The 27,923-nt window shown below is 42.7% G+C and overlaps 2 protein-coding genes across 9 annotated transcripts in view; one reads left to right on the forward strand and one right to left on the reverse strand.

Annotated features, from left to right (window-relative positions):
• Positions 1 to 8: 8 nt before the first annotated feature.
• Positions 9 to 7,370, reverse strand: ndufb2 (NADH:ubiquinone oxidoreductase subunit B2). Of its 2 annotated transcripts, none has more exons than XM_026147500.1 (4): positions 7,221 to 7,370; positions 4,130 to 4,274; positions 1,469 to 1,544; positions 9 to 107 (listed from the first exon to the last, which is right to left on the reverse strand). In XM_026147500.1, the coding sequence occupies exons 1-3, from the start codon at positions 7,301 to 7,303 to the stop codon at positions 1,470 to 1,472; spliced, it is 303 nt and encodes a 100-aa protein (XP_026003285.1). In that variant the 5' UTR covers positions 7,304 to 7,370; the 3' UTR covers positions 9 to 107; position 1,469. The 2 variants fall into 2 exon arrangements, with proteins under 2 accessions (XP_026003285.1, XP_026003283.1); XM_026147498.1 differs by lacking the exon at positions 7,221 to 7,370 and adding an exon at positions 4,452 to 4,663.
• A 232-nt stretch (positions 7,371 to 7,602) lies between these two features.
• kmt2e (lysine (K)-specific methyltransferase 2E) overlaps positions 7,603 to 27,923 on the forward strand; it is a 28,767-nt gene continuing 8,446 nt past the window's right edge. For 2 of the 7 annotated variants that reach the window (XM_026147490.1, XM_026147493.1), the window contains exons 1-13: positions 7,603 to 9,331; positions 18,190 to 18,374; positions 22,875 to 22,986; positions 23,673 to 23,902; positions 24,076 to 24,215; positions 24,725 to 24,906; positions 25,007 to 25,045; positions 25,143 to 25,343; positions 25,486 to 25,634; positions 25,829 to 25,946; positions 26,063 to 26,172; positions 26,285 to 26,537; positions 27,364 to 27,462. In XM_026147490.1, the coding sequence (XP_026003275.1) occupies positions 18,304 to 18,374; positions 22,875 to 22,986; positions 23,673 to 23,902; positions 24,076 to 24,215; positions 24,725 to 24,906; positions 25,007 to 25,045; positions 25,143 to 25,343; positions 25,486 to 25,634; positions 25,829 to 25,946; positions 26,063 to 26,172; positions 26,285 to 26,537; positions 27,364 to 27,462 (1,704 nt within the window). In that variant the 5' untranslated portion in view covers positions 7,603 to 9,331; positions 18,190 to 18,303. The remainder of the gene's footprint in view (positions 9,332 to 18,189; positions 18,375 to 22,874; positions 22,987 to 23,672; positions 23,903 to 24,075; positions 24,216 to 24,724; positions 24,907 to 25,006; positions 25,046 to 25,142; positions 25,344 to 25,485; positions 25,635 to 25,828; positions 25,947 to 26,062; positions 26,173 to 26,284; positions 26,538 to 27,363; positions 27,463 to 27,923) is intronic. The other 5 variants (XM_026147492.1, XM_026147494.1, XM_026147495.1 and 2 more) reach the window with 3 other exon arrangements.

The following is a 27,923-nucleotide window of genomic DNA, read 5'->3' on the forward strand; positions in this document are numbered from 1 at the left end:
TGCTGGTCTTGTTTTAATTTAAAGATAAGTTTATTAAGTCTATGTACAACAATGACTTTCAGAACAGCCCAAAGACTCGCCCGGCAAACCAAATCCTCTGTGGTAACCTGCAAAGAAGAAACGGGCACTTTATTAGGTACACCAAAGTGAAGCGGTACCTTTTCAAATAAACAATATTATTACTACATTATAAGTAGAATAATGGTTTACATGAATAAAACCATTTTGTCTATAAACAGCTTACGCCCTTCATGAAGTTGCCCTGCTTGAACATAATGTGCTGACGATGCCTGCAGGCACCATGTCACTACCGTTACTACCATCAGCACCCCTCACACTGACCATGATAACCTGTGAGATTAATTACATGTATTACACTACATTGGCCTGGTGCACCTGGGATAATTCTTTTAAGTGGCCAAACGTGTCACTTAAAGGTTAATATTTAAGTTTATATAGTGCTTGACAATCAAAAGACACAAAAATACACCGTATACACCTGTCCTTGTAACTAACTTTGTGAGTGTAACCTCAGTTGAACCAGGTGTGCAAAAGGTTTAAGGTAAACCTTTACAACACTGCCCTCTGCAGGGTTCAGACTGAAGTACAGCTGCTTCTGAGGTTACAGCATTTAAGTAATCATGTGAAACTGGAGGTTTTCACAGCTGCACTGTAGCCCTCAACTTCCAGGAGAAGTCTGGCTGCTCCACCCATGCAGCGCTCACCTAAAAAGCATTTCCAGAAAGAAGTGTGGAAAATATCCCCAAGTTACCCAGAGCGCTTCACAAATCTGACTGCTTCTCTTATCATGAAAAAAAATTACTGTGCACCACTCTCACTTTTACAGACTTAGTTAAAACTTTACAGCTAAATACATAAATGTTTAACTATATCAGATAAGAGATGCCACCACCTTTCAAACATCCTCAAAGTGCTAAGTGCCTGCATGTGTAGGCAGATGTTACATGACAAAAACAGAATCCTTCGATTTGAAGAGTCAACCTTTCAGACAAGTCTGCAAATCCTCAAAAAAAAAAAAAGACAAAAAGAAAAGAAAAAGGAAATGCCCTCTCACCTTAGGCACTGAACTGAAGCCATGCAGGGAGCTGAATGTGTGCAAAGCGAGGTTAGCGGACCAATAAAGCTAAAAGTGATCTCTTTTCAATCTTTTGGTGAATCTGGAGAAGCCCGTGGATCAACTAAAACGTACTTTTTACTTCATAGATTTCAAATAAAGTAGAAGGACATTATATTTCAGAAAGGCTTGTTTAAAAACAAACAAACAAAAACACAACTTGCCAAAACCTCTACTTTTAGTTTAAAGGGCTGAAACTATTATAGCAGATTCCAGTCATCTGTTGTGACTTTTACACCGTGAACTGGTCATCTACTTTACATTTGGACAGCATGTTGTGAAAGTTAACTCTGCTGTCCTGTTGGGCATTTGCCTGGAAACTGTATAAATCACCTCATTCCTCGTCATCTGGAGGGATACCAAGCTCCTCATCTGTCCATTCAGAAGCATCCGGCCAAGGGAAGTGACCCTGCAGAGGAGGGATGAATCTTAATCAATTAACTCAATCAATTTATATCAATAAAGTCCTGTTCCTGGCAAGTCTGTGCACAGCAAACTCTTTATTAGGAATGCCATACTGACACAGCTGTGGTTCGACATAATTCTACCACATAACTACTGCAGATTATCAGCTGTACTTTCATGCTCCTGTACTACCTCATCCAAACTCTCCTCAACTGGATTCTCCTGGACTTTCACTGGTTAGAAGTGGGATGGAAAGAGTAACTGGAGTTAAAGTTTAGCGTGCCTCCTCCACACCATTACATCATCTCCCTACGGGGATGGACTACAAAGCGAGATTAATAGCTTAAAGAGCTACGTTGAGCTTAATGTCTGAGTTTTCGGTGTCATGAAGGTGCTTCTCCTTTTTTTTTTTTTTTTTTTTTTTGTTTGGTGCCAATCTCCTGCCTTTCACACTACAAGTATTGCAATTAACAGAACACAGATTAGGAAACTGATCTGTAGGCTGTTTATCAAAGGAAATATTCAGTGTTCTTCAAATAATAAAACTTTGAGCATCTTAAAGTATCTATAAGGCTGACGCCTGCCATCCTAAAAGGACCAGTATACCCTCCTCATGGTTCACTTCAAACACCACCACTCCAACGTCACACATTCAGCGTTCTCTTGAATGATAGGTGTTGCCACTCAGACAATACTGCCACTAAAATATTGACAAAATGCCAGTTTTCTGCATAACTCCATCAAACTCTCTCTAAACCTTCATCTTGTGGCACGATGCTTGGGATTACTGTAATGACCCCAATATCACTGAAAAGCACAGAACCACTGCTTTCAGAAACCATAGCGCAAACCGTTCATAAATGTTGCAAAAACCTGTCTGCAGTGATGGGTTAGGGGTAAAAGGGTTCACTAGAATGGTTTTTATATTTAGTTTAGGTTTATTTAACTATAAAATCTTCCTGCGGTGAGCATAAAAACAGCCTATGGGGAAATTCATTTCAGCCGCTCATACTAGTGATTTTCTCATTACCCAGATCACATGACTTTACATGATAGTGAGCCCCTGATGAGAGTCAGCACCTCCGAGTGTGGCTATGGCTCTCTCCTGGGAAACTGAGGGTTGGGCTGCTCCCTCTCGGTTGAGGGAGGGAAGTTGCTCCAAGCTGTGAGGGATTCAAGTATCTTGGGATCTTACTCATAAGTGATGGGAGGGTGCAGCATCAGCAGTAATCTATGTGCTGCACCAGACCTTCACAGTGGAGTGAGCCGAGCATCAAAGCAAAGCTGTCGATGTACTGGTGCACCTATATTCGCACCCTCATGGTCAGGAGATCTGCGAGTACTACAAGGTTTAAACGGATCAAGTTTCATACCTTGAATATGCACAAATTTCTTCCTTGTGCTCAGAGAAAGAAAGCCTTCAGACACTCCTGATGCGCCTTGAGGCAGCTGCTGTTCAGAACTGTTGGTCTACATAGATAACTAGACTGAAATGAACTTTGAGCTCTAGCCGTGGGTTCTTAAGTCCATAAGATCTTCAAACGTTGGTGATGCCATTTTCCAGAATTAATTTGTCAGTAGGTGGTGTTTTCACTCCTGTTTATGTCTTCTCTCTAACGTAACCTACTCTGAAGCAGGTTATCATTAATGTGATAACAAAAACCTGTATCTGCATCACCTCTATGCACACTAGACTGTGGTGTCTAAGGAAACACTGTGGATGGGGCAGTTTGATTGAGGTGAAAAAAGTGACGTCAAACTAGGATGAATGAATTTTGAGTTTTGAATGTTTGAATGCTACTGTTGTAACTGTCTTAACTAAAATTCAACTTTGATTGCTTTTTATTGTTAGTGACTGATAAGAAGTTCAAGAACCAGTGGGCTAATTTAATTACTGCATGAATAGGTAGGCATACAGTGTTGTGAAAATGTATTTGCCCCCTTCCGATTTCTAATTTTTTGCATATTTGCCAAACTAAGATGTTTCCGTTTAAATAAAATTTTATTACACAAAAATAACCAGAGTACATACAAGTTGTAGTTTTAAAATTATTTCATTCCTTAAGCGAGAGAAAAACTTCATCCAGTAATGCCCATCTAAACCTAATGATTGCGGCACCCTTGAGCTTTTTAAATCACTGTGAAAGCCCTTCAGAGGTGGACCTGCAGGTGTGTCTTGGATAATTATCTTGCTGCATAACCCAAGTATTCTTGGGCTTCAGGGCATGAAATGATGACAGGGCATTCTCCTTCAGGATTTTCTGGTAGAGGTCAGTTTTATGCCACACGTAACAAGGCTCAAAATTTCTCAAACTTTAGCTTTTCGCGCTTCAGTTCAAATAAATTTTTTCCCCAAAAAAAACCTTGGGGATGATCAAGATGCGTTTCTTTTCTATAAATGGCTTTATAACCCTTTCCATCAGTTTGTTTCTCAGCTGTTCTTGTGTTACTTTAAAGCTTTTTGCTAGGAGTAACAATTGCTTTTTAACAGTACTGTGATTCTGCCTGATTTGACCTGGTTTTGCAGTGTTATTCTGGACTACAGCCATCCTTCATTTTCACATTACTGTTTACACTGTATCTACTCACCAGAACCGCATCAGGGTCATGCCAGCAGTGCCAAAGGATCCAGAACCACATGACACCACTGATAAGCTCCGACTCAAACTTCTGCTTCTTCGTCAGCTGCGGGTATTGTCTGTACTGTGGCTCAATGTGCGGTCCGCCACTCGCCCTGACAAACAGATAGTGTTTAAAAAAAAAAAAAAAGGCACACATTAACTCAAGTTAAATAATGCAGAAAGCAACCTAACTACTTTGCCGTGTTTCAGACTTCGCTTGTTTGAATATATCGACGTGCTAGCTACTAACCGCTGAAGCTAACAGAGTAGCTAGCGTGCTAAAGGCTTACTTTCTGCTTGTTATTCTCGCGGGTTCGCGTCGTAGCAGTCGCGCTCCGGTCCGAAGGACTCCCAATGCCCTCCCAAATGAAGACATGGCTGCTTTTGTCTCAAAAATCCAGCCTTTCTTAGACTCTGTAAAGATCTAGATTAGGTGCTACTCCGCTGGCTGAGAAGTCACCTTCTCCTCTTGTCAACAAGCAACCTCCAAACAACGCCAGGTCTGATTGGACAGAAAGTTAGGGGTGTTATATTTCAGAGCGCCCTCTTTTGTTGACAAGGCAAAATGAAATTTTACCCTGCTGGGCTGTGACATCCTCAGATTTTATTTGCGTTGTAGTAGTATGTAAAGCTTTACATTTTAATCTAATTACAATGTATTTTTTAGCGTTTGAATGACAGTGAAGAGGCACTAGACGTAGTGAAGGTGGACGAATTTAAATACCTGTGCACAAGAGAGGTGAAAAAGAGGGCACAGGCAGGGTGAAGAGGGTGCAGGCAAGTGTCAGTGGTGATTTGTGACAAAAGGATAGCAGCAACAGTATAAAGGGAACGTTTACAAGATAGTAGCCTGATATGGTGTATGGTTTGGGAACAGTGGTACTAACAAAAAGACAGGAGGTGGAGCTGGAGGTGGCAGAGCTGAAAACGTGAACATTTTGTTGGGAGGATTAGAAATGAGTACTTCAGAGGGAAGCTGAGGATCACAAGACTGAGATGGTTTGGACATGATTAATAATAAGAAAAACTGATATTGTATTTAGCCCAGTTTACTCTCTAGATTGTATTTGCCTAACAGCAGTGACACTAATTCCATTGTTAGCACCCAATTAGAAAATAATGCCTGGTACTGAATAAACCCCATTTAATTTAGGTCATGAGTACACTGGTCTATTAGGGCCATTTTAGATTTAATTTAATAGTTAAATAAATCAATGACCCATATAATTTATGAGGCTGAAATGATACATTTAGGAGAAAATCATAACACTAAAAAGTGCAAGAATTATTCTGAAATTTTCTCAGATTTATATCACAATAACACATAAGAAACATAAGTTTTTTTGTTTTGTTTATTGTCAGATAATGAGAAACAAAAAACAAAGAACTGGTCTCACTTTATATGGTTTGAGCCACCTCGGCACACTGCAGCTAACTCGAGTAAATGAGTAATGATACGATAATCACATACCAATCATTATCTTTCAGTTTGATATTCAATTACTTTTAGTTACTTTAGTACAAATTCACAACAACAGTCACCTCAAAATGCTTTATATTGTTGGGTAGAGACCCTACAATATTAAAAAAAAGCCCCAGCAATCCAATGATGAATATGTGCAAGCACTTGGCGACAGTAAGAAAAAAACCCTCCTTTTTACCAAGAAGAAAAACCTGTTAGAACCAGGCTCAGGGAAGGCCATCCATCTGCCATGCTTGCACACTGTTGTATAATCAGGGTTAAAGATTCACTCTCCACCTCTGTGAACTTCCATTTCGAGTTAATTAACCAAATAAAAAGATGCAATAAACACTCAACAAAGACTAATGTAATCATTGGCCTCACCACAACTCTTTTGTCAGTTTCTCTGAACATTGCAACAATAACGCTGTTGTTATTCTTTCTTTTCTTTTTTTGGTTAATCTGATATGGTCACAGGCTTACAGAAAATGCCTTTGAATAGATGAGGTTTCATCTTTTCGAAATCCAGATGCTTCTTATTATATTGTGGATCAGGGATTAAATTATAAGTACTTCCTTTTTTAAAATCCAACTTGTAGGGATAATATCCCACAGGCTCTGATGTGAAGTGAAGCAATGAGGGTTTTTTTCACAATATGATTTTGCAGTCTTAGACAATGGAATTTATTTATATTATTTACCTTTGTCTTTATGTAAATATATGACTTAACTAAAAAAAATGTAACTAATACATGACAGTGATGCAAAAGGTAGGCTACTCATATTATCATTGTGTCAAACTACTGTTCTACATTAAAACTGAAATACATAAGACTATACCCAAAAACCCAATTTCCACTTTATAGAAAGCTAGATGAAGTCCCCTGGCTGTGCCACTAGATGGGGTCAAAAGCTAAACAGATGTAGTCCGGGTGGCGTCGCTGAATGTTTTTATGTTACAAATTAAACGTATCCACTTTTGTTAAAGTTGAAGTGTTTGTTGGCGTGCAAACAGAGGCAAATGAAGTGCTTGTGTAACTAAACATCACTAGCACTGACAATGATGGACTGACTTCAAACTGAGGTTCACACGTTATATTTCCGTGGCGAGAAAAAAAATCAACTTTTTGTCCATTAGTCACAAACAATGTATATGTGCACCCCTTGGTTTGCTGACCTGTAAATTAAACCATAACTTGAACTTTGCAGGATACGAAAACAGGAAATAATATCACACTGGCGAGAACGCGCACGGCGCCGCCGCCCAGAAGTGCTCGAACTGAGCCCAAACAGAAAAAAAAAAGTCATCGACGCCATCTTGTTCTCAAACGACAACGATAACAGACTTCATTTCAGGGAAGGAAGCTGCCGTTTATCGCTTGTTGTTGGTAGTCCTTTTCCACGCAATGTACACAGAAATGTCATCGCTTTTAAGTGTTAATTTGGGTGTTTCTTTACACCACACACACTTAAAACTTAATTTGACATTGTTACCTAATGGCGCCTGATAGTAGCTGCTCTCCGGTTGCGCCCCTCTCCCCTCGCAGCTCAGAGCCCGCCCACAAATACTAACTGCATGATGTCATCAGAAACCAACCATTTCTCAAAAATGACCATTTTCATCAGTTGCTTATGGACCACTGCTAATCCCCCACCAACTGTGCGCCACCGTCCTAACATAGGAGAGATTGGATCGTCTTCGGACCGACAACACGATGCTGGTGGGCACTACGGCATAAATGGCATCCGCTCCAAGAAAAAAATTAAAAAGAAAACAGACAGGGGCAGATTTATCGCTGTAACCTCCACTCTAGCCGTTTACGAACATTTCCGTTTGAAGCGGGTGACGATTGCTAGAATTTTCTGCCTCCGTCCTCCCCCCGAGTTTTTATCAAACGAACCCTGTCTGCCCGTGCACCAGCCGTTGCAGCGGTCCTGCGAGAGGGCGCATGCGCGAATGGATGCGGTTTTAGGGTGGGGGAGGGTGGATAAATGGAAACGATGAGAACATCCTCTGTGAACATATGATGTCAAAGGGATTTCTACAGACATGTTTCTGGACAGGGGGCCGTAACAGATTCACCACAATCATAATAAAATTTGTGGGGAAACTGCTAGAATCTCCAAGTGGACTGATGACTTTTACAGCTTACACCCAATAATAAACGGGCCGTTAACTGCAGAGTCTCCTTGATAATAATTACCGGCCATAAAACGGATATCCACTACTAAATACTAAATGAAAATGAAGAGCAACTCAGATTTTTGCAAGTCTGTAAATGGGACTGAAGTGAGTTGATGTGTCCTCCAAGCCGTTAAGTCTGTATTTACTTACTGATTTCTTCCAAGTTTATTTACTATAAGGCCCTCAAAGTGTTCTCCTGCTCGCCAGGTGTTAGTTATCCATGATTAAAATCTCAGTGCGCTATGTTTCACAGGGTATTTATTCCTAATATCAGTTTAATATAGAAAATGTCTTGTGTAAGGGGTTACATAACAGCTTAGTTGCCTCCTACTGAGTTGGGGTAGCGGATTTGGGTGCTTCTTTGCAGCCAGTGCCAGTGGGTAAAATAAAGGATTTTGCAAATGCAGGCTATTTATATGTATGTTGTTTTGCTCGTGATAATAAAAACGTGGATTGACCTACTCAGACGGGACTGCTCAGCTGTTGCTTTTTTATTTATAGTTTATAGTTTTTTGTAAATTAATAATAAAATTGTGGATTGATCTACTCAGACTGCTCAAGTGTTACTTTTCGTGTATTATAAACAAATATAAGAGCAAATAAAAAGCAAATTACTAGGTTACAGCTACTGTAGCATTTGCACTTGATGTAAACTTCCTATGTGGGGTCGTGTTGAGGTAAAATCCCCATTAAGAGACTGCAGGCTATCGCTTCTTCTTATCCTGAGAGGAAGAGGAGGAAACAGGAGGGGGAAAGAGCAATTAGTTTAAACAAAACCTCCAGATAACAGCATTCCCACAGCTGACTTCACTTTCAAAACATGATCTTGGAGATAGCACTGGCGTTATAAACAAGCTGTTTAAAAAAGAAAAGAAAAAAGGTTCACGCGCTATCTTTCAGAATCTGTACATTTAATTTACATTTTAAAATGATTCCAGACATACTGTCCGTTTTAATTTTACGGGCATCGTCTAAATCGCGCAAGATAAATTTACTCCGTAGCGTTACCGACACAAACGGCAGCCCTCTTGAGGAATTGTCGAGGTGGACGCGCGCCGAGCACGGTCACGGCGCCCCTGTGAAATGGGGACTGTAAGCCCCGCAGTGTGTGGAGGCGGAGCTCGGGTTTAGCGATGGAGAGGGAGTGAGGAACGGAGAAGAGGCGGAGTCAAGGCAGTCCTGGTAGGGCCGCCATTTTTGCAAAGGGAAAAGAGACTGGTTTTGAGGGGATCTAATTTCTAAAAGTCTCCGTTGACTAGGGTAGTTTTAGCAGTTTCGAATTGATTTTCTAGCTACATTTGGGGTCCCCGAGTTTAAACAAGAGGCAAGGGAACCCCCCTCTCAGAAGAGGAGTCTTTAGAGGACACGTTTAAATACAAACATTTTAAACCTTGGCCAGAGATCCGCAGTGTGTGTGTGTACAGAAGTATTGTTTTGGTTGTGGAAACTGTGTGGAAAGCGACGGGGGTCTTACCCAGGTCCCCTTATTCGCTACTCGGATCCACCAGAGTGGACATAAAACGGTGAGTAAACTGCATTAAGTATTAGTTAAATCCGACTTGGAAAGAGGGTATTGTTGGCTTTTAGTTAGCTGGCCAGGCACATCATGCTGATGCTGGCTAACCGTAAGCCAGTAACCAGCTGAGTTTAGCTTCCAAAGCGGACTGCTCGACACCATTAGGTCGTAAAGTGGCAAGTGGTTTTCGTTCATATTTACCATATTCATAATTTCTTTTCAAAAACCTGATAAGTAAATGACGCAAGTGGCTGTGTGAGTATCAAATTCGCAACCCAACAGTACTTGCTAGCTAGCGCATGCTACTAGCTCAAATTAGCCTGACATTGACTATTCGCTGATAGTGAGGCAATACACGAGACGTCATACAAAGTTATCAGGTAAATATTATTTACAAGTGATCACCTTGTTTTTAAAAAATAAAAATATGCCTTAACACCAGAAACATTGAGACAAGTGTACCTCACAGCCCTTCGTCCAGTCAACAACATTCAAGGCTGCCAACCGTGAGCTGCCTTTAAAATCTTTAAAAGCAACGGTTTTACAGCCGTTTTTTGCACGTTGACTCGGGATAATTGGAGCCAGATAGGGAGTCTCTTGTCTAGTTTGACACAGTGACACTGCAGGCCATATTGCGCACACTTTCGTGCCTTTTTGTGTGTGTAAATAATACTCTTCGAATACAACCGCTTTATTCATAATCAGCCAAACTACTGCACGTACTGTCTATCAGCAGATGCGATAGCTCACTGAAAACGATATTATTTCATGAGTGTTTTTTTTAAAAGCTTGAATCCGTCGCAGTAGCGTCATCTCTCATCTCTCTTTAGCCATAGAACGGAAACATTATTTCCGTTCATGCGTTGAAAAAAGCCCCGAAAGAAAATAAAGCATTTTACATGCAGCTACACCGATTTTTATGAAGTTGTTCTTACGCAGTAATCTCGCAGGCTTTATAAAGAAGTTGAGAGCACGTCCGGTGTCAAACGGAGAGAAACTGGCGACTCTTCTTTTGTTACACTCTGACTTAAAAGTGCATTTCGCGATGATCACTTAATTTAGATTCAGGGTGTATTGGGTTCAAATGCTGCAAAGCGTGGGGGAGGGGATGTTCCTTTTGGGCATCTCGCCCCATCTACTCCAGCTGTACTAGCGATTCAAGCTACGCAGAATTAAACAAATGAAGGAAATTTGTCGCTTTCCCCTCACCTGGTATAACCGTGTGAATGCGCAATCAGCTTTGGTGGTGGTGTTTTTGTGTCTTAACGCGGATGTTGTCGCTCTTTCCTGTCTGACAAGCAGCGTATTAATTCGTGTCGGCTAGTTCGCTGTGCTAACTATACGCTGTTTGTCGTCGTTACATTCCGAGGCTATTTTTGGCCTCTATTCACGGCACAGATTTGAAGAGATTCCCCATATTTTCTGCTAACATTCAAATTAAAAAAGGCCTTGTAGCCTTCTAACATTACACTTTTAGAGGCCAGTGCTAGCCGATTAGCTCGCTGGCCTCGCTTTCGACGAATTCACACAAACCCCTACTTGTAACAACACAAAAACTGTACCGACAGAGTGATACTCAAGGTAGAGTGTGTGAAAGGCGATTGAATGCATTCTTGGGGGGGTTTCTTCCCATGGCGAGGCTCCCTTGGCTACACGGTTGTCTCGCCGTCCAGAGAAAAAGCGCTATGAAAATGGCGACAGCGCCAGGGTGTTGTGGTAACATAATAGCAACGTTGTACCCTCCACACCCCTATCGACGGGGACTGACTGCAGCGCCGACGTACTCACTGAGGAGCAACTACACAACACATGCTGTTTATTTATTTTGTATTTAAGTTGGGCTTATAATAGCGTGAAAGAATCCGGATCATACATCGGCATCATTGCGCCTTTTGCCTTGCTGTGGTAATAATTGCTGGTGCTGTTTCCTGTTCCCAAAACGAATTACATAGCACCCCTGTAACGTGCGTCACTTCTTGGGCGATTTTCTTGAGTTTTAATGCTGGGGCACTATTGATGTTACCACAGAAAATCCGACACTTTTGTTTGACATAGAAGGAGCATGTTGGTGTACTTTTCAAGTTTCAAAACGGTGCAAAAACGCAACGACATCAAAGGACATTAGATAGAAGACTTGCTCTTTTTGCCGCATCTCACCTGAGAACCCTAAACAATATTATGCAGTTTCTCCATCACCATAGTGGGTTTCATTTCCTCTTCATTCGCTTTAGTGTAACAGAAGTGCACCCAGTGTTCTAAGGGTCTGAATATGTTAGCTGTGATGGATAGAATTGTAAATTTAAATACATATGCGTGAATTTTCCCAGCTCAAACTGTTTAGGGGAAATTGTTCTGCATGTAGTTAAGCCTCAGAGAATGTTGCTTTGTATTTTCCTGTCATTGAGCGTGAGTAAATTAAGCCCTACATGTTTTGTTTTTTTCTTCTTCTAATAGTCTTAGTGATTCTCCTCTGGTAAGTGCAAGATGAGAGTCACAAGAGATAGCTGTGCTTTTGCACTTTATGTTCAGATGAAATCAGTTTTATTAGATGCTGTAAAATGCTGGGTATGTCTCAGTGTGGGAGGGATATTTATGTTTTCTCACATAATACAATACCATACAGTTGCACAACATTTAATGCCAAGTATTTGGTAGTAAGAAAAACATTGCCTGGATCGTGTCACATAGCAGTCTTGCAGACTGCCTCAGTACTCTCCCGTGTTTTAATTTATGTTTTAAATTAACTGTAATACTAATATGTTTTGTGTATGCTTTGTTTTTTTTCATGTCAGACAACATAATTTTGCGCATTAGTTTTCTGGCGATTTCAAAATTAAAATGTGGAGGGAAACGAGTCAAAGCCAGTTTCCGGGATACTTTTTTGAGCTCATGGCACAGCTGTCCTTTCCTCTACTTTACCCTGTGGGAAAAACTCTGGCACTTTGTTCAGCTCAAATGCCTCTTCGAGACTCTTGCCAAGAAGCTTTGTTTGTCTTTTACCCTGATCATTTTGTTACGATGTGTAAAGTAGAACATCTTCCATGTCAGAGAAAGCATCAGGTCTTTCTTAATAAACTATCAACCCACTTTAAACCAGGGCGACAGTGACTTAAATTGAACAAATAAAGGACCATTCATATACTAAAGTATGAATCAAAACATAGTTAAAGGTTATAGTGAAAGTATTTACATGACAACATAAAAAACCCACCTAACTCAGCCTTTAAATGAGCCTACGCCAATTTTCTGTTATACCCCACTGCATAGGTCAGTGATGAAATGAGTTCAGTAGCAGTACATACCCACAGTTGTCATTCCTCAGAATAACGTTGCCTCTTATTGGATTTTTCGGCTGTGCATTGTTTTCCTTTTAGGGTCTTGCGGGTTGGATCAAAACGGCCATGTTGTATTTTGCCTGTGTGTGCACTTTTTATTGTTTTAAACCTTAATACAGACTTAAGTGTAAGGCCAGGAGGAATAATGCATGACCCAACCCCTCCAAACCTCTGGGAGTATACTATCTGATGCTGTAATGAACCCAGTTTGTCTCAAAATAAGATTAAGTGTTAAAAGATCTTCTCTGTGGAGGTGTTTTTACTACTAGATGAATTAGAAGGCACTATCATGGCTAATTAGTCTTTGCTACTTAATACACAAAATCCCAAGCCGCCTTGCTCGTTCTTGTAAAGGAGCAGAGGCCTCTATTCAAACACTCATCCTCGTCTTTTTTTTTTTTCTTTTTTTGTGGTGTTCCCCTCTGTCCACAGAATATCAGACCAGCCAGTGTTAAATTCCCGATTGGCTCTGTGTGTGCCTGGTGGCCTTGTGCAGGAAAGTGTGTGTTTGTTTACTGTGTTAACAGAGATGGTGAGGTGAGGTGCCACTCTCCCTCTGCCATAGGGACAGAGTGCTCTGGCCGGGCAGCTTGGAGACATGGCAGTCTCAGGTGACGCACCTTTCCTCTCACCCTGACCCCCCAAGGCAGACTTGTGCCATCAAAAAGCCACACACTAAGTGGAAACCAGCTTAATTTTTCTCAGCATACTATGCAATAGAGAGAGAGAGAGAGATGGAGACAATAAAGAAACCAGACAAGTGTGCAGGATGTCTGTTGGTATATTGATGTATTGACAAGCCAGAAAGAAGAGCCCCTGTTGTTTTTGTGCCCTTCTTTTATCTCCAGACATTAATTCTCTGAAACAGTAGCACCTCTGTGTAGTAACTGTCTGTTCGCCATGTGGAGCTAAGCTGTGTAGATGCTGCCTGGTCTCCAGAGATCTCACATGTGTAGTGCCCAAACACCAGAGACAAAGCTGCCTGGCTCAGGAGCCCAGCAGAGTCACATGGTATCCCAGCTGGGAGGAGAAGCCAGAGCTCAGGTGACCTGTTTTTGTGCCGCTAGCTCAGGCATAACAGATCCCTCTTTAAACTAGCAAGCTGCCTCCCTGACAGGTGGCTTTAGGGCTAGAGCTACTGAGGCCACAGCCCCACTACACCTCCCCAACCTTCTCCTGTTGCTATGCCTGGGTTACAATAGCATTCATGGGTTGTGGAATAAAGAGGGGCCGTGTCATCGACGTTGGTGATGTAACAACACTGCGGTCCAAGCGTGAAATTGATCATCAAACACTGTTATAATGGGTCCTGAGTGGCTCTTGCTGTTCTTTTGCCCTGTAGATGTTGAGTAGCCGCTCCCCATTTTCTCTGCACACACACACAGCTCACATTTTAGTTAGCTATGAAGTGCATTCTCCAAATGCTGTAATTAGGAAGCAGCTGCATATGTGCTTGCATTTCAGTCTCTAATCATGATAGCTCTCCCAAGTCCAAGGGACAAAATGAATCCTATTGGCCCTCGCACTGTTAAAGAAACCCGGTGTAAATTAATAGAAAATAATCATGAAAGCACAACCTATTTGTTTGTCTTCATGAACACAATTTTTTCTTTTTTTTTTCCTGTTGTCATTTAGCGTGACTTTCAAACTAATGTATTTTTACAGGAAGTATATTGAACTAGTGTATTTTTGCTCAGATGACTAATTTTTAGTGTTTAAATCTAGCAGAGGTTTTTGTAATGATGGTAATGTGTAACTTTGGTTTTCAATGTGAGCACTGAAAGTTTTAAACACCGTCACCACCAACCCTTCTGGCTTCCAAATGCTGACTTTTTTCACCCTTGAAAAGTAGAAAAAATTATTTTCTACTTTATGAGCAGATATGAGAATGGTCGATTTCATAAACCTACTAGTACATCAGTTTTACTTTTCAGATGTTTAAAGAGACTTGTCATTGACCATACATAGCCATACATTACTCTGACTCTGGAAGCAGCAGTGAGAGGGAGATGGAGAGATTGTGCCCCCAGGGATCTCCTGTACAAGGACATTACTCAGACTACAGGAGGGCTGTCCCAGCTTTGCTGCCATACGGGCTCAAGCTCGCTGTCTGAACTTACACGCCGCTTGCTGCTACACTGCTCTCCCCTTTTAGTCAGTTATTTACTAGTTCTCATTTAGGGTACCTGAAAACAGCTGCATAAATACCTTCTCCTCATTGCCTGACATTTAAACGGACTGTTCCTAACAGTCTAATGAGCCTTTGGTTTTCATGCGTACCAATACATTTCCTATTGTTGTAGCAAAAAGTGCTTGTGTGAACGCTCACATCCATATCCCCTGCTGTATTGATGTATGACTTCACCTTCAGCGCTCGAGTGCAAAGGGAGTGTTGCTGGCAGCCATGCGCACACTGATTTATGAAGAAAAAGGCAGATCTCGTGTGTCTCCCGGTGGGTACGGGGGGGGGGGGGAGAATCCATTTGGGTCATGCTTCCTGTTACATGAGTGTATGTGTAGGGAGTTTGTTTTATCCGTTTTCCGAGCTGAGTCATTGCAGCCAGCTATGAGGATGGTGTGAAGTCACATCTGCTTGGCAGAGAGGGCCCTGGGATTTAGTTGGAATCCCTCATTTTCCTCTTGCTCCTCCCACTTCAGGAAAAACATGATCTGCTGCGAAAACGAGAATAACGATGCTGTTGCACATAGAGCAGTGGTGATAAACTGAGGAGAGAGAAAAGCTGCTCTCTGTGGTAGTATCATTTGAATACGATGGTGATGGTATGGGTTTTCCCTTGCCGACTTCAGTGCAGCTCTGTCTTAAAAGGGTAGCAATCATTCCCCCCCCCCCCACACACACACACACACACACACACACAATGACGTGACTGTGTCCCCTCGCTGAGGGAGGGAAGGAGGAGAAAGGAGAGACTGGGTTTACGCTCTGTGCTCCACTCCGCCACCCAGAGTCCACCCAGGTCGGGGCTGTGCAGCATCACTGTCAGACATACCCCAAGTACACCTCCCCCACCCCACGCCCTCTAAGCCTTTGGTAATTTTATTTTTCTTTTTTCGTTCGTTCGTTCGTTTGTTCGTTCTTTTTTTTTTTTTTTTTTTTTTTTTTTTTTTTAAGCTCTCAGCGGGATGAGCAAATCTATTCAGTGAGCACATTTGGAGAACTGAGACACCAAGAAAATGTAAACCACTTCCACGCTGCGGTTTCTTCTACTATTACCCACTTTTTGCCATATTTCTTTTTCACGTTTGTCTGCTCGCCCTCCCCTGTGCACGTTCCTCGCTTTTCCCTCCCCACTCTCCATGTGTTTCCATAACAGCAGAGGATTTAGCCAAAGGTGGCTTTAAATGGTCTCTCCTGGCACTCGTGTAATTGGGAGCTGTGTCTGCGACACTCCCCTTTCCCTCAGCTCTGCGTTACTGTCTCAGGTTTATTTAGGAAGTGCACAGAGGAGGGAGAGAAATCCGCTTGGGCGGGGTGACTGGGCTCAGGAAGGGGGGGGGGGTGTCTTTTCTCTCTCTTTGGCTGCATTTCTCCAGGGTGATGGACGGCCCTTCTAAAGGAAGTAGGAGGAGCAGGCAGAGGCAGTCACAGTGAAACGCCGATTTACTGAGGAATGTTGCTGTACTGCTGTACTGTACTTGTTTGTTTGTTTTTGTTGTTTTTTTTGTCCCGCTGTTCTTTGTCAGTCTTTAGTGTGTCTGGCTGCAGCACAGTGCACACATGTGTGCATGCTACTCTTAAAGCCTCCTTGTAGAGGTATTTTTGAAAGGACAAAGTGAGAGATTATCTGTTTATATGAGTGGAAGGGGGCTAAATGTCTGCATTCCTTAGTAGTGACAGCAAGATTCATTGCACCAAGTGGAGGCAAACATGGTGGAAGAGAGAACAAATGACTTGCTTTAGAGGGAAGCTATTTTACCCATGCTAAAACATACTGGGCCTCTCTGATAATACGGGGGGGGGGGGGGGGATCTGTCATTTCTGTGTTTTTTGGCAAACTGCCCTATTCTTGTTGAAAGAAAGTGTTTTGGTTACGTCAGCGTCTATCATGAAATGCCCCTGCCTGTGATACAGTTGTCCTGTTTAACCCACAAAGAATCGGGAGAGGATTTAGAAGGTGATCCCAGACTTGGCCGACACGCACACTCACAGGGGTCTTCTTCCTTCTATTAATTAGGCCTGGAACTGACAGCTGTCATGTCTGTGAGGCTCTCACCAGTCCTCCTGGCTTAAACAGTGCCTTTGGGTGAATTGGTACCTGAAATTACTACCATCATCACGGCTGTGGAGTCTACTTTAAAAAGCTCCTGGTGTACATGTGCCTCAGTGTGAAAAATTTGAGGGTTTCCTTGATATATGCTGTGTTGTTTGAGGGGGGAGAGAGGCGGGGGCTTTTGGGAAATAAAAGCTTTCCTGGAAAGTCGTCCTGTATATGTGCAGACCTGCAGTGCTCCAGAAGGATTTAATGATCTTACCTCACAAACCCACACAGGCATGCAGAGACAGGTTTTCTTGAGAGAGTGTGTTTTTGCTTGCTAAATGTGTGAATACATGACATGTTCTGTAAACCTTCCCCCAAACGAAAACCTTAGCCATGATCCGAGCCTTTGTTTGGGCCCCAGAGTGCATAAGCAGGCTGAAGGTGTGACCTCCAGCCTATTTTGTCTCAGCATCTGTCCCTCCCACTAATCCCGCTTATCAACAGAGCTCTGTATCAGGGGCAGCCACACTGACACATATGCTCCCGTCTGGATTCAAGTTCCATACAAATGCATTTTAATATTCCCATGTATGCTATTTCCAGAAAAATTCTTAGTCCAGCCAGTCTCCTGCACTACATACACCTGCCTGACACCTAACAGTTAAATTATTGATTCTCAACTTGGGGAGCTTTTTCAATGTCCGTTAAAAGATTATAACCTAAACTTTTCTACTGTGTAGGTGTGTGGACATGCAAATACAGTACACTACAGTTTTTAGATTTATTTAAAACGGAGCACTTCTATTCAGTCAAAAGGGGGTGGGGGGAATGGCCTTTATGTTGCATTTTTCTCCCTCCTTTCATGGCGGTCGACTGCTATGTGTTCTCTTGCTCCCCTTTGTGGGAGCTTTCTTGCAGTGCAGGCCTTTCTTGCATGCATGGCTGAGAGTGTGCAGAGGTCGCTTTAGCGCAGTTCACTCAGCAGCAGCAGTTGGTGGCGGCTCAGGCTTCACCTTACAGAAACATTCCCCTCTCGCTTTTCATCAGCCACTAACCTGAGCTCGGTAACCCTGTCAGGGGGGAAATTCCTGGCAAACACTTCCCTGTGAAAAACGTTGCTCATCTGAAAGTGTGAATCATACATTTACATGTGTTGGAAATACCCCATTTTCACTATGAATTGTGATTTCAGGTTTGGTAGATCATGCAGTTTTCCTGTGTTTAAACTCACTTTCACTTTACTAATAAATTGTCTCTTTTTTTTTCTTTTTTTTTTTTCCTTCTTTTTTTTGTCCCCCTTCTATATTCAGGCCTTGTGGATGCACTTAGATGTCTGCAATGAGTGCTGTGGCTGGCATGCCTCAGTGTTTTGGACTCCCTTTCTCTGGACTCAGTAGGACAAGAACTGATCAGCAGAGAACGTCATGAGCATAGTCATCCCAGTAGGGGTGGACACTGCAGACACCTCATACCTGGACATGGCTGCTGGCTCAGAGTGAGTAACACCAGGCCTCTACTGTGCACATTTTTATGCCCCCTCACTTCCTCTTATTCACTGTTGTGTACCATCTTTCGTTGTGTTGTATCACCAAAATGTCATTCTCAGTTTTGCTCTCCTTTCTTTCATCTTACACCCCTCCTCTGTGTCGTGTATATAGTTTTATTTGAGCACGTCTGTCGCCTTCTCCTTTTCAGGGGCCCCAACATGCCCTCTGTAATAACTGAAGCTGCTGTTTTAAAAAAAAATAAATAAATAAAAAAAAAAAATTCTTTTTTCCAGACAGATCTCTTCTCGTATATTTACAAAGCTACTGTTAATGGGACAGGAATTTGCAGGAAGCAGGGCCCCTCTAGTGTGCGCTCTAATGGACTGTTCAGTGTTGTCATTGATTCCTGTAGATGTTCACATTGTTGAGCAGTTAACTACATCTACCATGTGAATCTGCACTGTATGTGTGCAGTCTGTTTATAAAGCTGACTGTGTGTAGTATACAGAGGCACCACGTATGATTTTTTTTTTTTTTTTTTTTTTTTTCCCTCCTCCTTTTCCCTGATCCTTGTCTAATGCTGTAAGCTTGACGTTTGCACATGTGTGCACTGCATTCAGTCAGTGAAGCAGAAATGGTGCATGGAGCCATGGCAACAAGCTTCCTATCGCCCCTCCTCTCGGTTTCCTTATAGTCTTGTCAAGGACACTGCCGCGGCGTTTTGTGGTCAAATAAATGAAGCAAGAGGTTTGCGTACGACTAAAGAATAACACACGTCATCTGCTTATGCAGGGGATCCTGTCTCTTTAAAAACAAGGGAGAGCCCTCCCCTCCCTGCTGCTACCACTGTCGCCTTCATCAGAGCTGTTACCCAGACAGCATGTGTTGCCATGGTTTTTACCCCTCACTCCCCTCCCTTCCTCTTTCCTCTCTGCACTGCGCAGGGCCTGTTGCCATGGACACTGCCCTGAGTGACAGGTGGTCCTTGCATAGATATGGTGTCTCTCCCCCAACACCAGCCAGCTACCCCCCACCCCCTGAGTGCTGCTGTCACCGGGGCTACGAGTAAGCCCCTCGCCTTCACTCTCTCCCTTGTTCTTTGTCCGTCAGTGCTCTGTGTCCGACTGCCTGCTGCAGATTTATTCAAAGGCTGATAACAAGCTTGAAAGGGGCTTCCACCTGCTGCTGTGCAGGTCCTGTCTGGACCAGAGGCACAGCATAGTTGGGCTCACACTGCTCTGTAGAGATGTCAGGAACATGTTTGACATAAAAGATGGATGCAGGCACTGTGCTGTTTCTGAAACCTCGAGCTGAGTATTTTTGCCAGACGTGATGAGAGGGGTGGCTCCAACTACGAAACCACACTCTTATTGGCCTAATGACTTGTGACCGACAGTTAATTAGCCAAAAAGTGTCGTCTGGATAATCATCCTTTCCTATTCACTTCAGTATGACCTGAAACTTGCAACTGAGCCCATAAACTGGTTAGGAAAGTGTTTACTGAGGGCACAGAGTGCTTACTGCAACTAGAAGTCTTTATGCACCCACAGGAATCACCCCCTAATGGCTATTAAAGAATTTAAACCCTTTTGATTTATTTTAACCTACCTCAGGTCATAATTTATATCAAATCAAGTGAGCAGTAGCATTATTTTTGCCAAGGATTCTTAAATCTTTACCGCACAAATTCCTAAATTTAATCTGTGAGATAATTGGTGTAACCAAAATCAGAATTGCTCTAAATCATGCCTTGAAATGACCACCCAAATAAGTGCCCAGATGCGTTTCAAGATGGCTGCCAAGCGGCAAGACTTCTGGAAGGACTTTGGCTACGTTCCTTATTTTATATTCAGCCTCTGCTACTCGCCCGAGAAACGGCGTCACGTCTTTTCCACGTCCTCCCTCAAATCTGCAGCAGTGTCACCAGCTGTTGGCCAATGCAGTGTGTGTGCATGCATTTGTGTGTGTGTGTCCACGCTGACACACACAGAGCCCAGCGCACGCATACACGCTGCTGACAGAATACGTAGTGTTGCCATGGTAGCAAGCAGGAGCTCTTTAGGAGTGAAGGCGTTGCCGGTGGCGTTTCGGGGGCTGCTCTCTTTCCTCTCCCTGCTGTTGCGCTCTCTCATGTTCACTCTGCTTGTCCACTCTGCCTCTTTACAGTCTCGCACCAGATGTTCATCTTCTAAATGATATTGTCTCTCCATGCTTTTATTTATTTTACACTTGTGGCGTTCTTTTAGGCAAAACTAGAAAATGGCTAACTGCCACCTTTAAGTTAAACTTTGTTACAAAAATTCTCTCCTCATTCCACCCTCTTTCATCTGTTCTTGTGCGCAGGCAGGCAGTCACGGATTATTGGACTGTATATCTGCAGTCCTCCCACTACATATATGCACACAGTGCCTGTAATTCAGCGGCGTCAAACTTGTTTTTGTTTGCAGGCTACATAAAAGCTTATTGGTTTTTGTTTTGTTTTTTTTTAAAAAAGCTTTTCGTTTCTTTTAGTTTACAGAATTAGATTCATATATCTAATAACTTATCCAGTTAAACACCTGAATGGAAAAATCTGAGGTGACTTAAGATAAATGGCAAATCAGTTACAGAGAAGAACGTATAATGGAAAATTGAAAAACCAGGTACTTTTCTGGTACTCAATTGAACACACTTTTTCTGTTACCTTATCTATTACTTATTTTGACAGGTAATTTATCTATTACCGGTCTCTCTTCAACCTGTACGACATGCCGTGGGGGATGGTTTTGGTCAGGAAGAAGGTTTTCAAACCCTCTGTCCTGGATGAAATTAACAGTTCTAATTTTCATGGCATAACCCATTTTTAAGAAATAAAAACTGAAAAGTCCAAAAGGTATTCCCTACTTACTTTCAGTTTTGTTCAAGAGTAAATGTATGAATAATACAAACCCACCAATTATGCGCATACAGAAACAAACACACACACACAAACATGCTTCCTTCCTTCCCACAGAACAGGCTCGCTCACTTGTTTGCCTCGTTTGTCATTATCTTGATATTTTTTTCCCCTCCCAGACTAATTTGTAACACCTGTGTCTCTCTTCAACCTGTTGAAAAAAAAAAATAAAATCCTTCTTTCCTCCTCTGAGTGATACACACCCACATCTCTTTATTATAAAGTGTAGACTTTGATCTGGTTAATCATTGATGGAAGAAAGTTTGTGAACCAACTGCACCCAGGTATATATGTTCTGTCTTTCTGCAAACCTAATCTGTGGCAGTTAATCTGTTGTGTACGCATACACACCCCTCTTACACTGGGCCCGCCTCTGTACTTGAAGCATGCACTTTACGTTTTCACTTTGACAGTGAATAGTTGAGTGGCAGTACACACAGGAAGTGCTGCACAGTGCTCTTTCGGCATGCAAAAGGAGCAATAGGGCTGAGAAGGGCTCCCACAGGTACCGTATCACCAGCTTGCCTTGGGGACTGGCTGTTTAAAGGGAACTTTAAGGGGTGTTTTTAAGTACTTGTTCAAGCTATATAATTATTCACTGTATCTCCTAATTGCCTTGGCTCTTTCTAGTGTGCTTTTTAACCTGAGTGCGAGCTTCAAAATAACGTGGTTATAGAGTCAGAGTCTCACATGGCCTGGTCAGGGTGCTCATTGTCTTTGCTGCTAAAATAGCTCCATATGAGGCAGTTCTTTATGCTTATTGAGCATCTTTATTGTATTTTGCCTAGATATTTTTGTAGCTTGGAGAGAGCAGAGTAAAAAACTTTGTCTTTATGACCTTTGAGCAGTTTTCTACACCTTGCTCTGGGAAGAGTTGAATCAAATGTGTTTTCACATGACTGAGCCATTCACTCATGTGGATATCGAGCTGAAACAAATAGCTGCGGCACCATAGCTTAAACAGTCCGTATCTCAAATGCATCTTGTTTATCCAGTATGTTGCACTGGTATTTCTCTCTTCCTCTTCCTCTTCCCTCTCTTTTTTTTTCTTTTCTTTTCCCCTCTTTCATACTGGACCGTCTTGTCTCATGTCATCCGTTTTGCCAGTTCCACTTCCCTCTTCCACAGAGCAACTGAAGAACAGATTAATCATGTCATAATAAGGGTGGGTTGGTCCTAAACGGTCAAACAGGCTCTCTCTTCACCACTGAACGTGGCAGAAAAGTGGATCGACTGGTTTGGTAGGAACGAACTTGTGCAAGTGTGTGTTTTGTGTGAGTGACGGATAGCATGTGTTTTCTGATGATTGTCTGACTTACAGATGTGGGTTCAGGGATTAAAACGTCAGTTATGTGGGGCTCTCAGGCCTGACGAGCCCGGATAAGGTGACATTATAGCACACACTGTGGTGGTACAGTTTAGTGGCCTTCCTCTGGCAGCTGTAACCTCTGTGTCACCACCAGTAGCTACCCAGATGCAGACACATCCTTAAGACTGTTGTAAGGAAACTGTCCTTGAATTACTTTGCTTTTCAGCTCTTAACCAAATTTTTGTTTGTGTTTCTGTCTTAAAGACCAGAGTCGGTGGAGGCCAGCCCTGTGGTGGTGGAAAAGTCGAGCTACCCACACCAGATTTACAGTAGCAGTTCGCACCATTCCCACAGTTACATAGGCCTGCCTTATGCTGTAAGCACACACACACACACACACACCTCTTTCCTCACCTTCCTCAAACTTATACAGATAACCTGCAAACCTTGAGCAGGAGAATTACAGTGAACAAGGAAAATATTGCTTTCAGTACATGCTTTCATGCTGTTTCTTATACAACACAAGCATTAATGAGTGTAAACGCTTCTTTATAAAAAAAAAAAAAAAAAAATCATTGTCAGTCAAACGAACACAAATAATGGCAGCAGCTGCCAAGATAAAAACAGACTAAAGAAAGGTGGTCATGTTAGATCACTGATGCAGCAGTGTTTGGGTTTAAAGGCAGCACAACATGCTTGTCCCGAGGATTTAAGAAACCCAGAAAACAGACCAATATTGACTGCTTCCTTGTCATAAGGCATCAGAGGAAGGAGGACATGGCAGGCTGTTTGGATATTAGGGGGAAAATGCAATTATAACACATAAACCTCTGTCTTTTTCAGTCATTGAGTGAAACTGATTTGCTGTTGGTTAATTGACATTCTTAATCTTTTTAGGATATTTAAAATAGTACATAGAACTTTGTTGGTTGTAGAGGTAATTTTCTGTTGCCAGTGATAGTGCATGCCCATTGTGGCAACGTTGTTTTGTAAACTAAACTATTTTGATAAGCAACGTTTACCTATATCACATGAAAGGTACATTTTCAATTGTTCTCTCAGGACCACAACTATGGGGCGCGGCCCCCACCTACACCGCCAGCCTCCCCACCCCCCTCCATGTTGATCCGACAAGGAGAGGGGGGGCTGTTTGTTCCAGGGGGCCAGGACGAAGCGTCCAGGGGCACCACACTCAGCACCTCAGAGGATGGCAGCTACGGGGCTGACATCACCCGTTGCATCTGTGGCTTCACCCATGACGATGGCTACATGATCTGTTGTGACAAGTGCAGGTGAGACACAAGTAGTCACAAGCTTTGACTAGTATTGACTCAGGCCTCTTTCATCTAGCTGCCTGTTTTTGTTCCTTGTGTTCACTAGATCAGTTTTCTGTAACTTCATGTGGTTAATGGGAACGAAAATGTGACTTGAAGGTTTATTAAAACTCCTTAACGTTTCCCTTTAGTGCCTGGCAGCACATAGACTGCATGGGCATTGACAGACAGAACATTCCTGAGACCTACCTGTGTGAACGCTGCCAACCTCGACACCTCGATAGAGAGAGGGCCGTCCTGCTGCAGACCCGTAAAAGAGAGTCTTTATCTGGTAAGGGAACACATTTATAAAGCTCCCAACATTTCCCATTACCCTTGTACTTTTTTTTAAAAAATTTCTGTTGACAAAAATCTCAATGCAGTTGCAGTAATTCACAAAAAGAAAACCTAGAGAAACTAGATTATTTTGAGAGCTGAACTATGAGGCGTTAGAAGCAAGAACCCACAGATAGATGTTTCAGTTCTGCTTTTACTGGCTTCCTTGCTGCAGTAAATGGCCAGCTCATTACAGAGTAAAGCAGGTTGTAAGCTGTGTCAGGGTGCAGCCTCCTCCCCCTGCAGGACAGCCAGATATAATTCTGCCTGAGAGCAGGATGTACTGACACCTGCAGGTCAAGCAGAAAACTGCAATTTAGTTTGTGATGTAGCAAGCCTTGTCTTCCATTAGTATGACACGATTAGCTTTTGTTTTGCCCGAAGCAGGTGTAGCTTTTTATATCTTTGTGTGTGTCACTTTCTTTGTTCCCTGCCTGACTCCTAATAACTCGCTTGCTCATTCAGACGGGGACACCAGTGCTACAGAGAGTGGAGATGAGGTTCCGCTAGAGCTCTACTCCACCTTCCAGCACACGCCTACCACCATCACCCTCACCACTGGACGCCTTGGCAATAAGCAATCTGATAAAAAGCGCAAAAAGAGTGGTGAAAAAGAGCCTCCAGCGTCCTCTGCTCGAGCTAAAAAGGTCAACGTTTACTCATTCACTTACAAAATTAATATTTTACAAACACCTGTTTGGAATGCCGATTAACCTCACACTTTTAATTTATTTAATTACCTTAAAGGCCTTTCGAGAGGGGTCCAGAAAATCCTCTAGAGTAAAGGTAAACTTACAGAACACTCTCACGTCCACCATTTCCAGAATCCAGAATGCTCCTGTTAAATCTGAGCTGTGAGTCACATTTGTACTGTTTTTCTCAGGGTGCAGCTCCCGAACAGGAGCCAACAGAGCACCCGTCTCTGTGGGAGAACAAGATCAAAACGTGGATGGAGCGTTACGAGGAGGCCAGCAGTAATCAGTACACTGAGGATGTTCAGGTCCTGTTGCGTGTTAAAGAACAAGGCGACGGCAAGAGTCTGGCATACAACACGCACCCAGCCTCTTTCAAACCCCCTGTAGAGGTACAAATATACACACTGAGTGAATCTCCACTGGTAACACAAATATGATAACACCCAAACACATTGTTTGTCTCTAGCAGTCTGCAGCACTAGCTTTCCCTCTTGGGGTTCACATGTAATTCAAGATGTTTGTTTATGTCAGGCGGTTTGTGTCTCCCAGAGTCAAGTTCAGAAGAACAAGAAGATCCTCAAGGCGGTGCGAGACTTGGCCCCAGACTCCCTCATCATTGAGTACAGGGGCAAGTTCATGCTTCGACAGCAGTTTGAGGCCAACGGATACTTCTTCAAGAGGTTAGGAAGCTTGTCACGAGTCAAAAGGGTTTTCCCTCTTGGATTTGTCTCAATCTAAATTGAGTGCAACTTCGTTTTTAGTGCAGGTCAAATAAATTAACTCTTAATGTAATGGCAGATGATTTAAGATGTTAAATTGAGGTGTTTTGTGTGCATTGATCCCACTCATCCTTTGACCTTGCTTTTCTCCTCAGGCCATACCCTTTTGTGTTATTTTATTCAAAATTTGATGGACTGGAGATGTGTGTAGACGCTCGCAGCTTTGGAAACGAAGCACGTTTCATTCGCCGCTCTTGTACTCCCAATGCTGAAGTATGTAACATTCAAAAGTGCTTAATAATTTGTTTCTTTTCACTTAATTAACCAAAACTCTTATCCATAGTTGCAAGCGCTATTTTTTTACCAATACTCTTCTGAACGTCCCTCAGGTGCGTCATGTCATTGAGGACGGCATGTTACATTTATACATCTACTCATTGCGGCCGATATCCAAGGGCACAGAGATCACAATCGGTTTTGATTTTGACTATGGCAGCTGGTAAGTGTTAAGGAGTAAAACTGGCAATTGCTTGCTAGCAAGACAAGATCGTTTCACTAAATTTCTCCTGTTTTTGTTTGTTTGCTTTGGGTTATTTGTTTGTTTTTTGTAGTAAATACAAGGTGGACTGTGCCTGTGTGAAGGGGAACCAGGAGTGCCCGGTGCTCAAGCACAACCTAGAGCCCACAGAGAACCTGGGTTCTGGAGGCAGACGCAGAGGGAATCGGAAGGACAAGGAGTTGGCACGGGACGACCAGGCCCAGAACCAGAACGTGGGTTTGGACGGCGAGGGGAAGGGCAAGAACATAGGCGACAGCAAGCAGAGAAAACTCTCTCCTCTCCGCCTCTCCATCTCAAACAACCAGGCAAGATTACTTTTTAATGTACGGTGCGCAAAACATGCCTGGTGTCAGTCACCCTTTTTAACACTTCTTAATTTAGATTTATTCTGTTAAAATGCACTCACCCTTATAGTCCATGCATGTGGTTTATTTTGGTCTGTGCATGTGTTTTCCATTGTTAGTCACTCTTTGTTATTGTACATCCTGTTTAGTTCCCTCCCTTTTTTAGTTTTTTTTCCTCTCCCATCATCCCTGTTATGCATCCACTTTTGTCCCCTCCCAGCTAATTTTTTTTCCTTATACAGACCATATCTTACTGCACTTTTGTTCCACTGGTCTGGCAGAGATGTGCAGTAGTAACACAAGCAGAGGCGCCGACGGTAACAAAAGTCTCATTTGTTATCGGTTGTGGAAATTATTTTAGAGTTCATGATTCAGGGAAATCTTATTTGTGACTTGAATATTTGGTTTAGAAACCAGTTCCATTTGAATTAGAAAGGACTGCCTCAGGCTTTCAGAAATGCAGAAACATGAGTAGACCTGTCCCAGTAAGACATAGGAGGTTTTAATATCATGATGATACCCAATGGACATGACAATATTCAAGCTGCTACACCAATAATTTAATAAGGGGGTGCTAATAAAGTCATAACTTTCAAGAAGGCCACTTAGCAGTTGTGTAATGTGCACAGACCAACCACCTATCTAAGCGTATCTTTAAAAAGTTCTTCCTCAGCCTCTCCCTCACCTCACCTCTCCTCCACTCTTACCTGTCTCCTTCTAGTCTGTAGCCAGACTGAATGATCAGCCATGATAAAGCGCCATACCCCGCTCTCCCCTCCTCTTACAGGATCCTGAGTTATTTGAGGATCTAGAAGACAAAACCTCCGTTAGCAATGAAGTAGAGATGGAGTCAGAGGAGCAGATTGCAGAGAGGAGGAGGAAGATGGTAAGTGTGCCAAGCTAGGGGCTACAGCTTACCCCCCTCCCCCGCTGCCGTGCTACCACCCAGCAGAAAGAGCAAAAATAAAAACTGTCCCCTGTTGCTCTGGGTGTGGACTTAACTATTTGTCTGCTAAGGGCTTGGATAGGAGCAGCTGTCTTCTACCTCTCCTCCATAAAACCAGCCTCCTCCTTCACCATTCATCTACTGCTAGTGCTCCCACTATTATCGGTGCATCTGTTGCTGTTTTGTTCAAACCCACTGTGCTTTCCCTCCTTCAGCTTTGACTTTTCCCCTTTTCTCACAGCGCTGAGGCTTTGTGCTTGTCTGTCATTACGCTTATTTTCTCATTTGTTGCCTGTTTTTTCTTTTTTGCCCCTTCACCATGTGAGAACATGAACAGGCCTGCAGTGCCGCATGCCTGTTGACAACCTTGCCAGTGTATTGTGTCTTTATGCACACTGAAA

Source organism: Astatotilapia calliptera, chromosome 17, assembly GCF_900246225.1.
Source record: "Astatotilapia calliptera chromosome 17, fAstCal1.2, whole genome shotgun sequence".
Classification (NCBI taxonomy): domain Eukaryota; kingdom Metazoa; phylum Chordata; class Actinopteri; order Cichliformes; family Cichlidae; genus Astatotilapia; species Astatotilapia calliptera.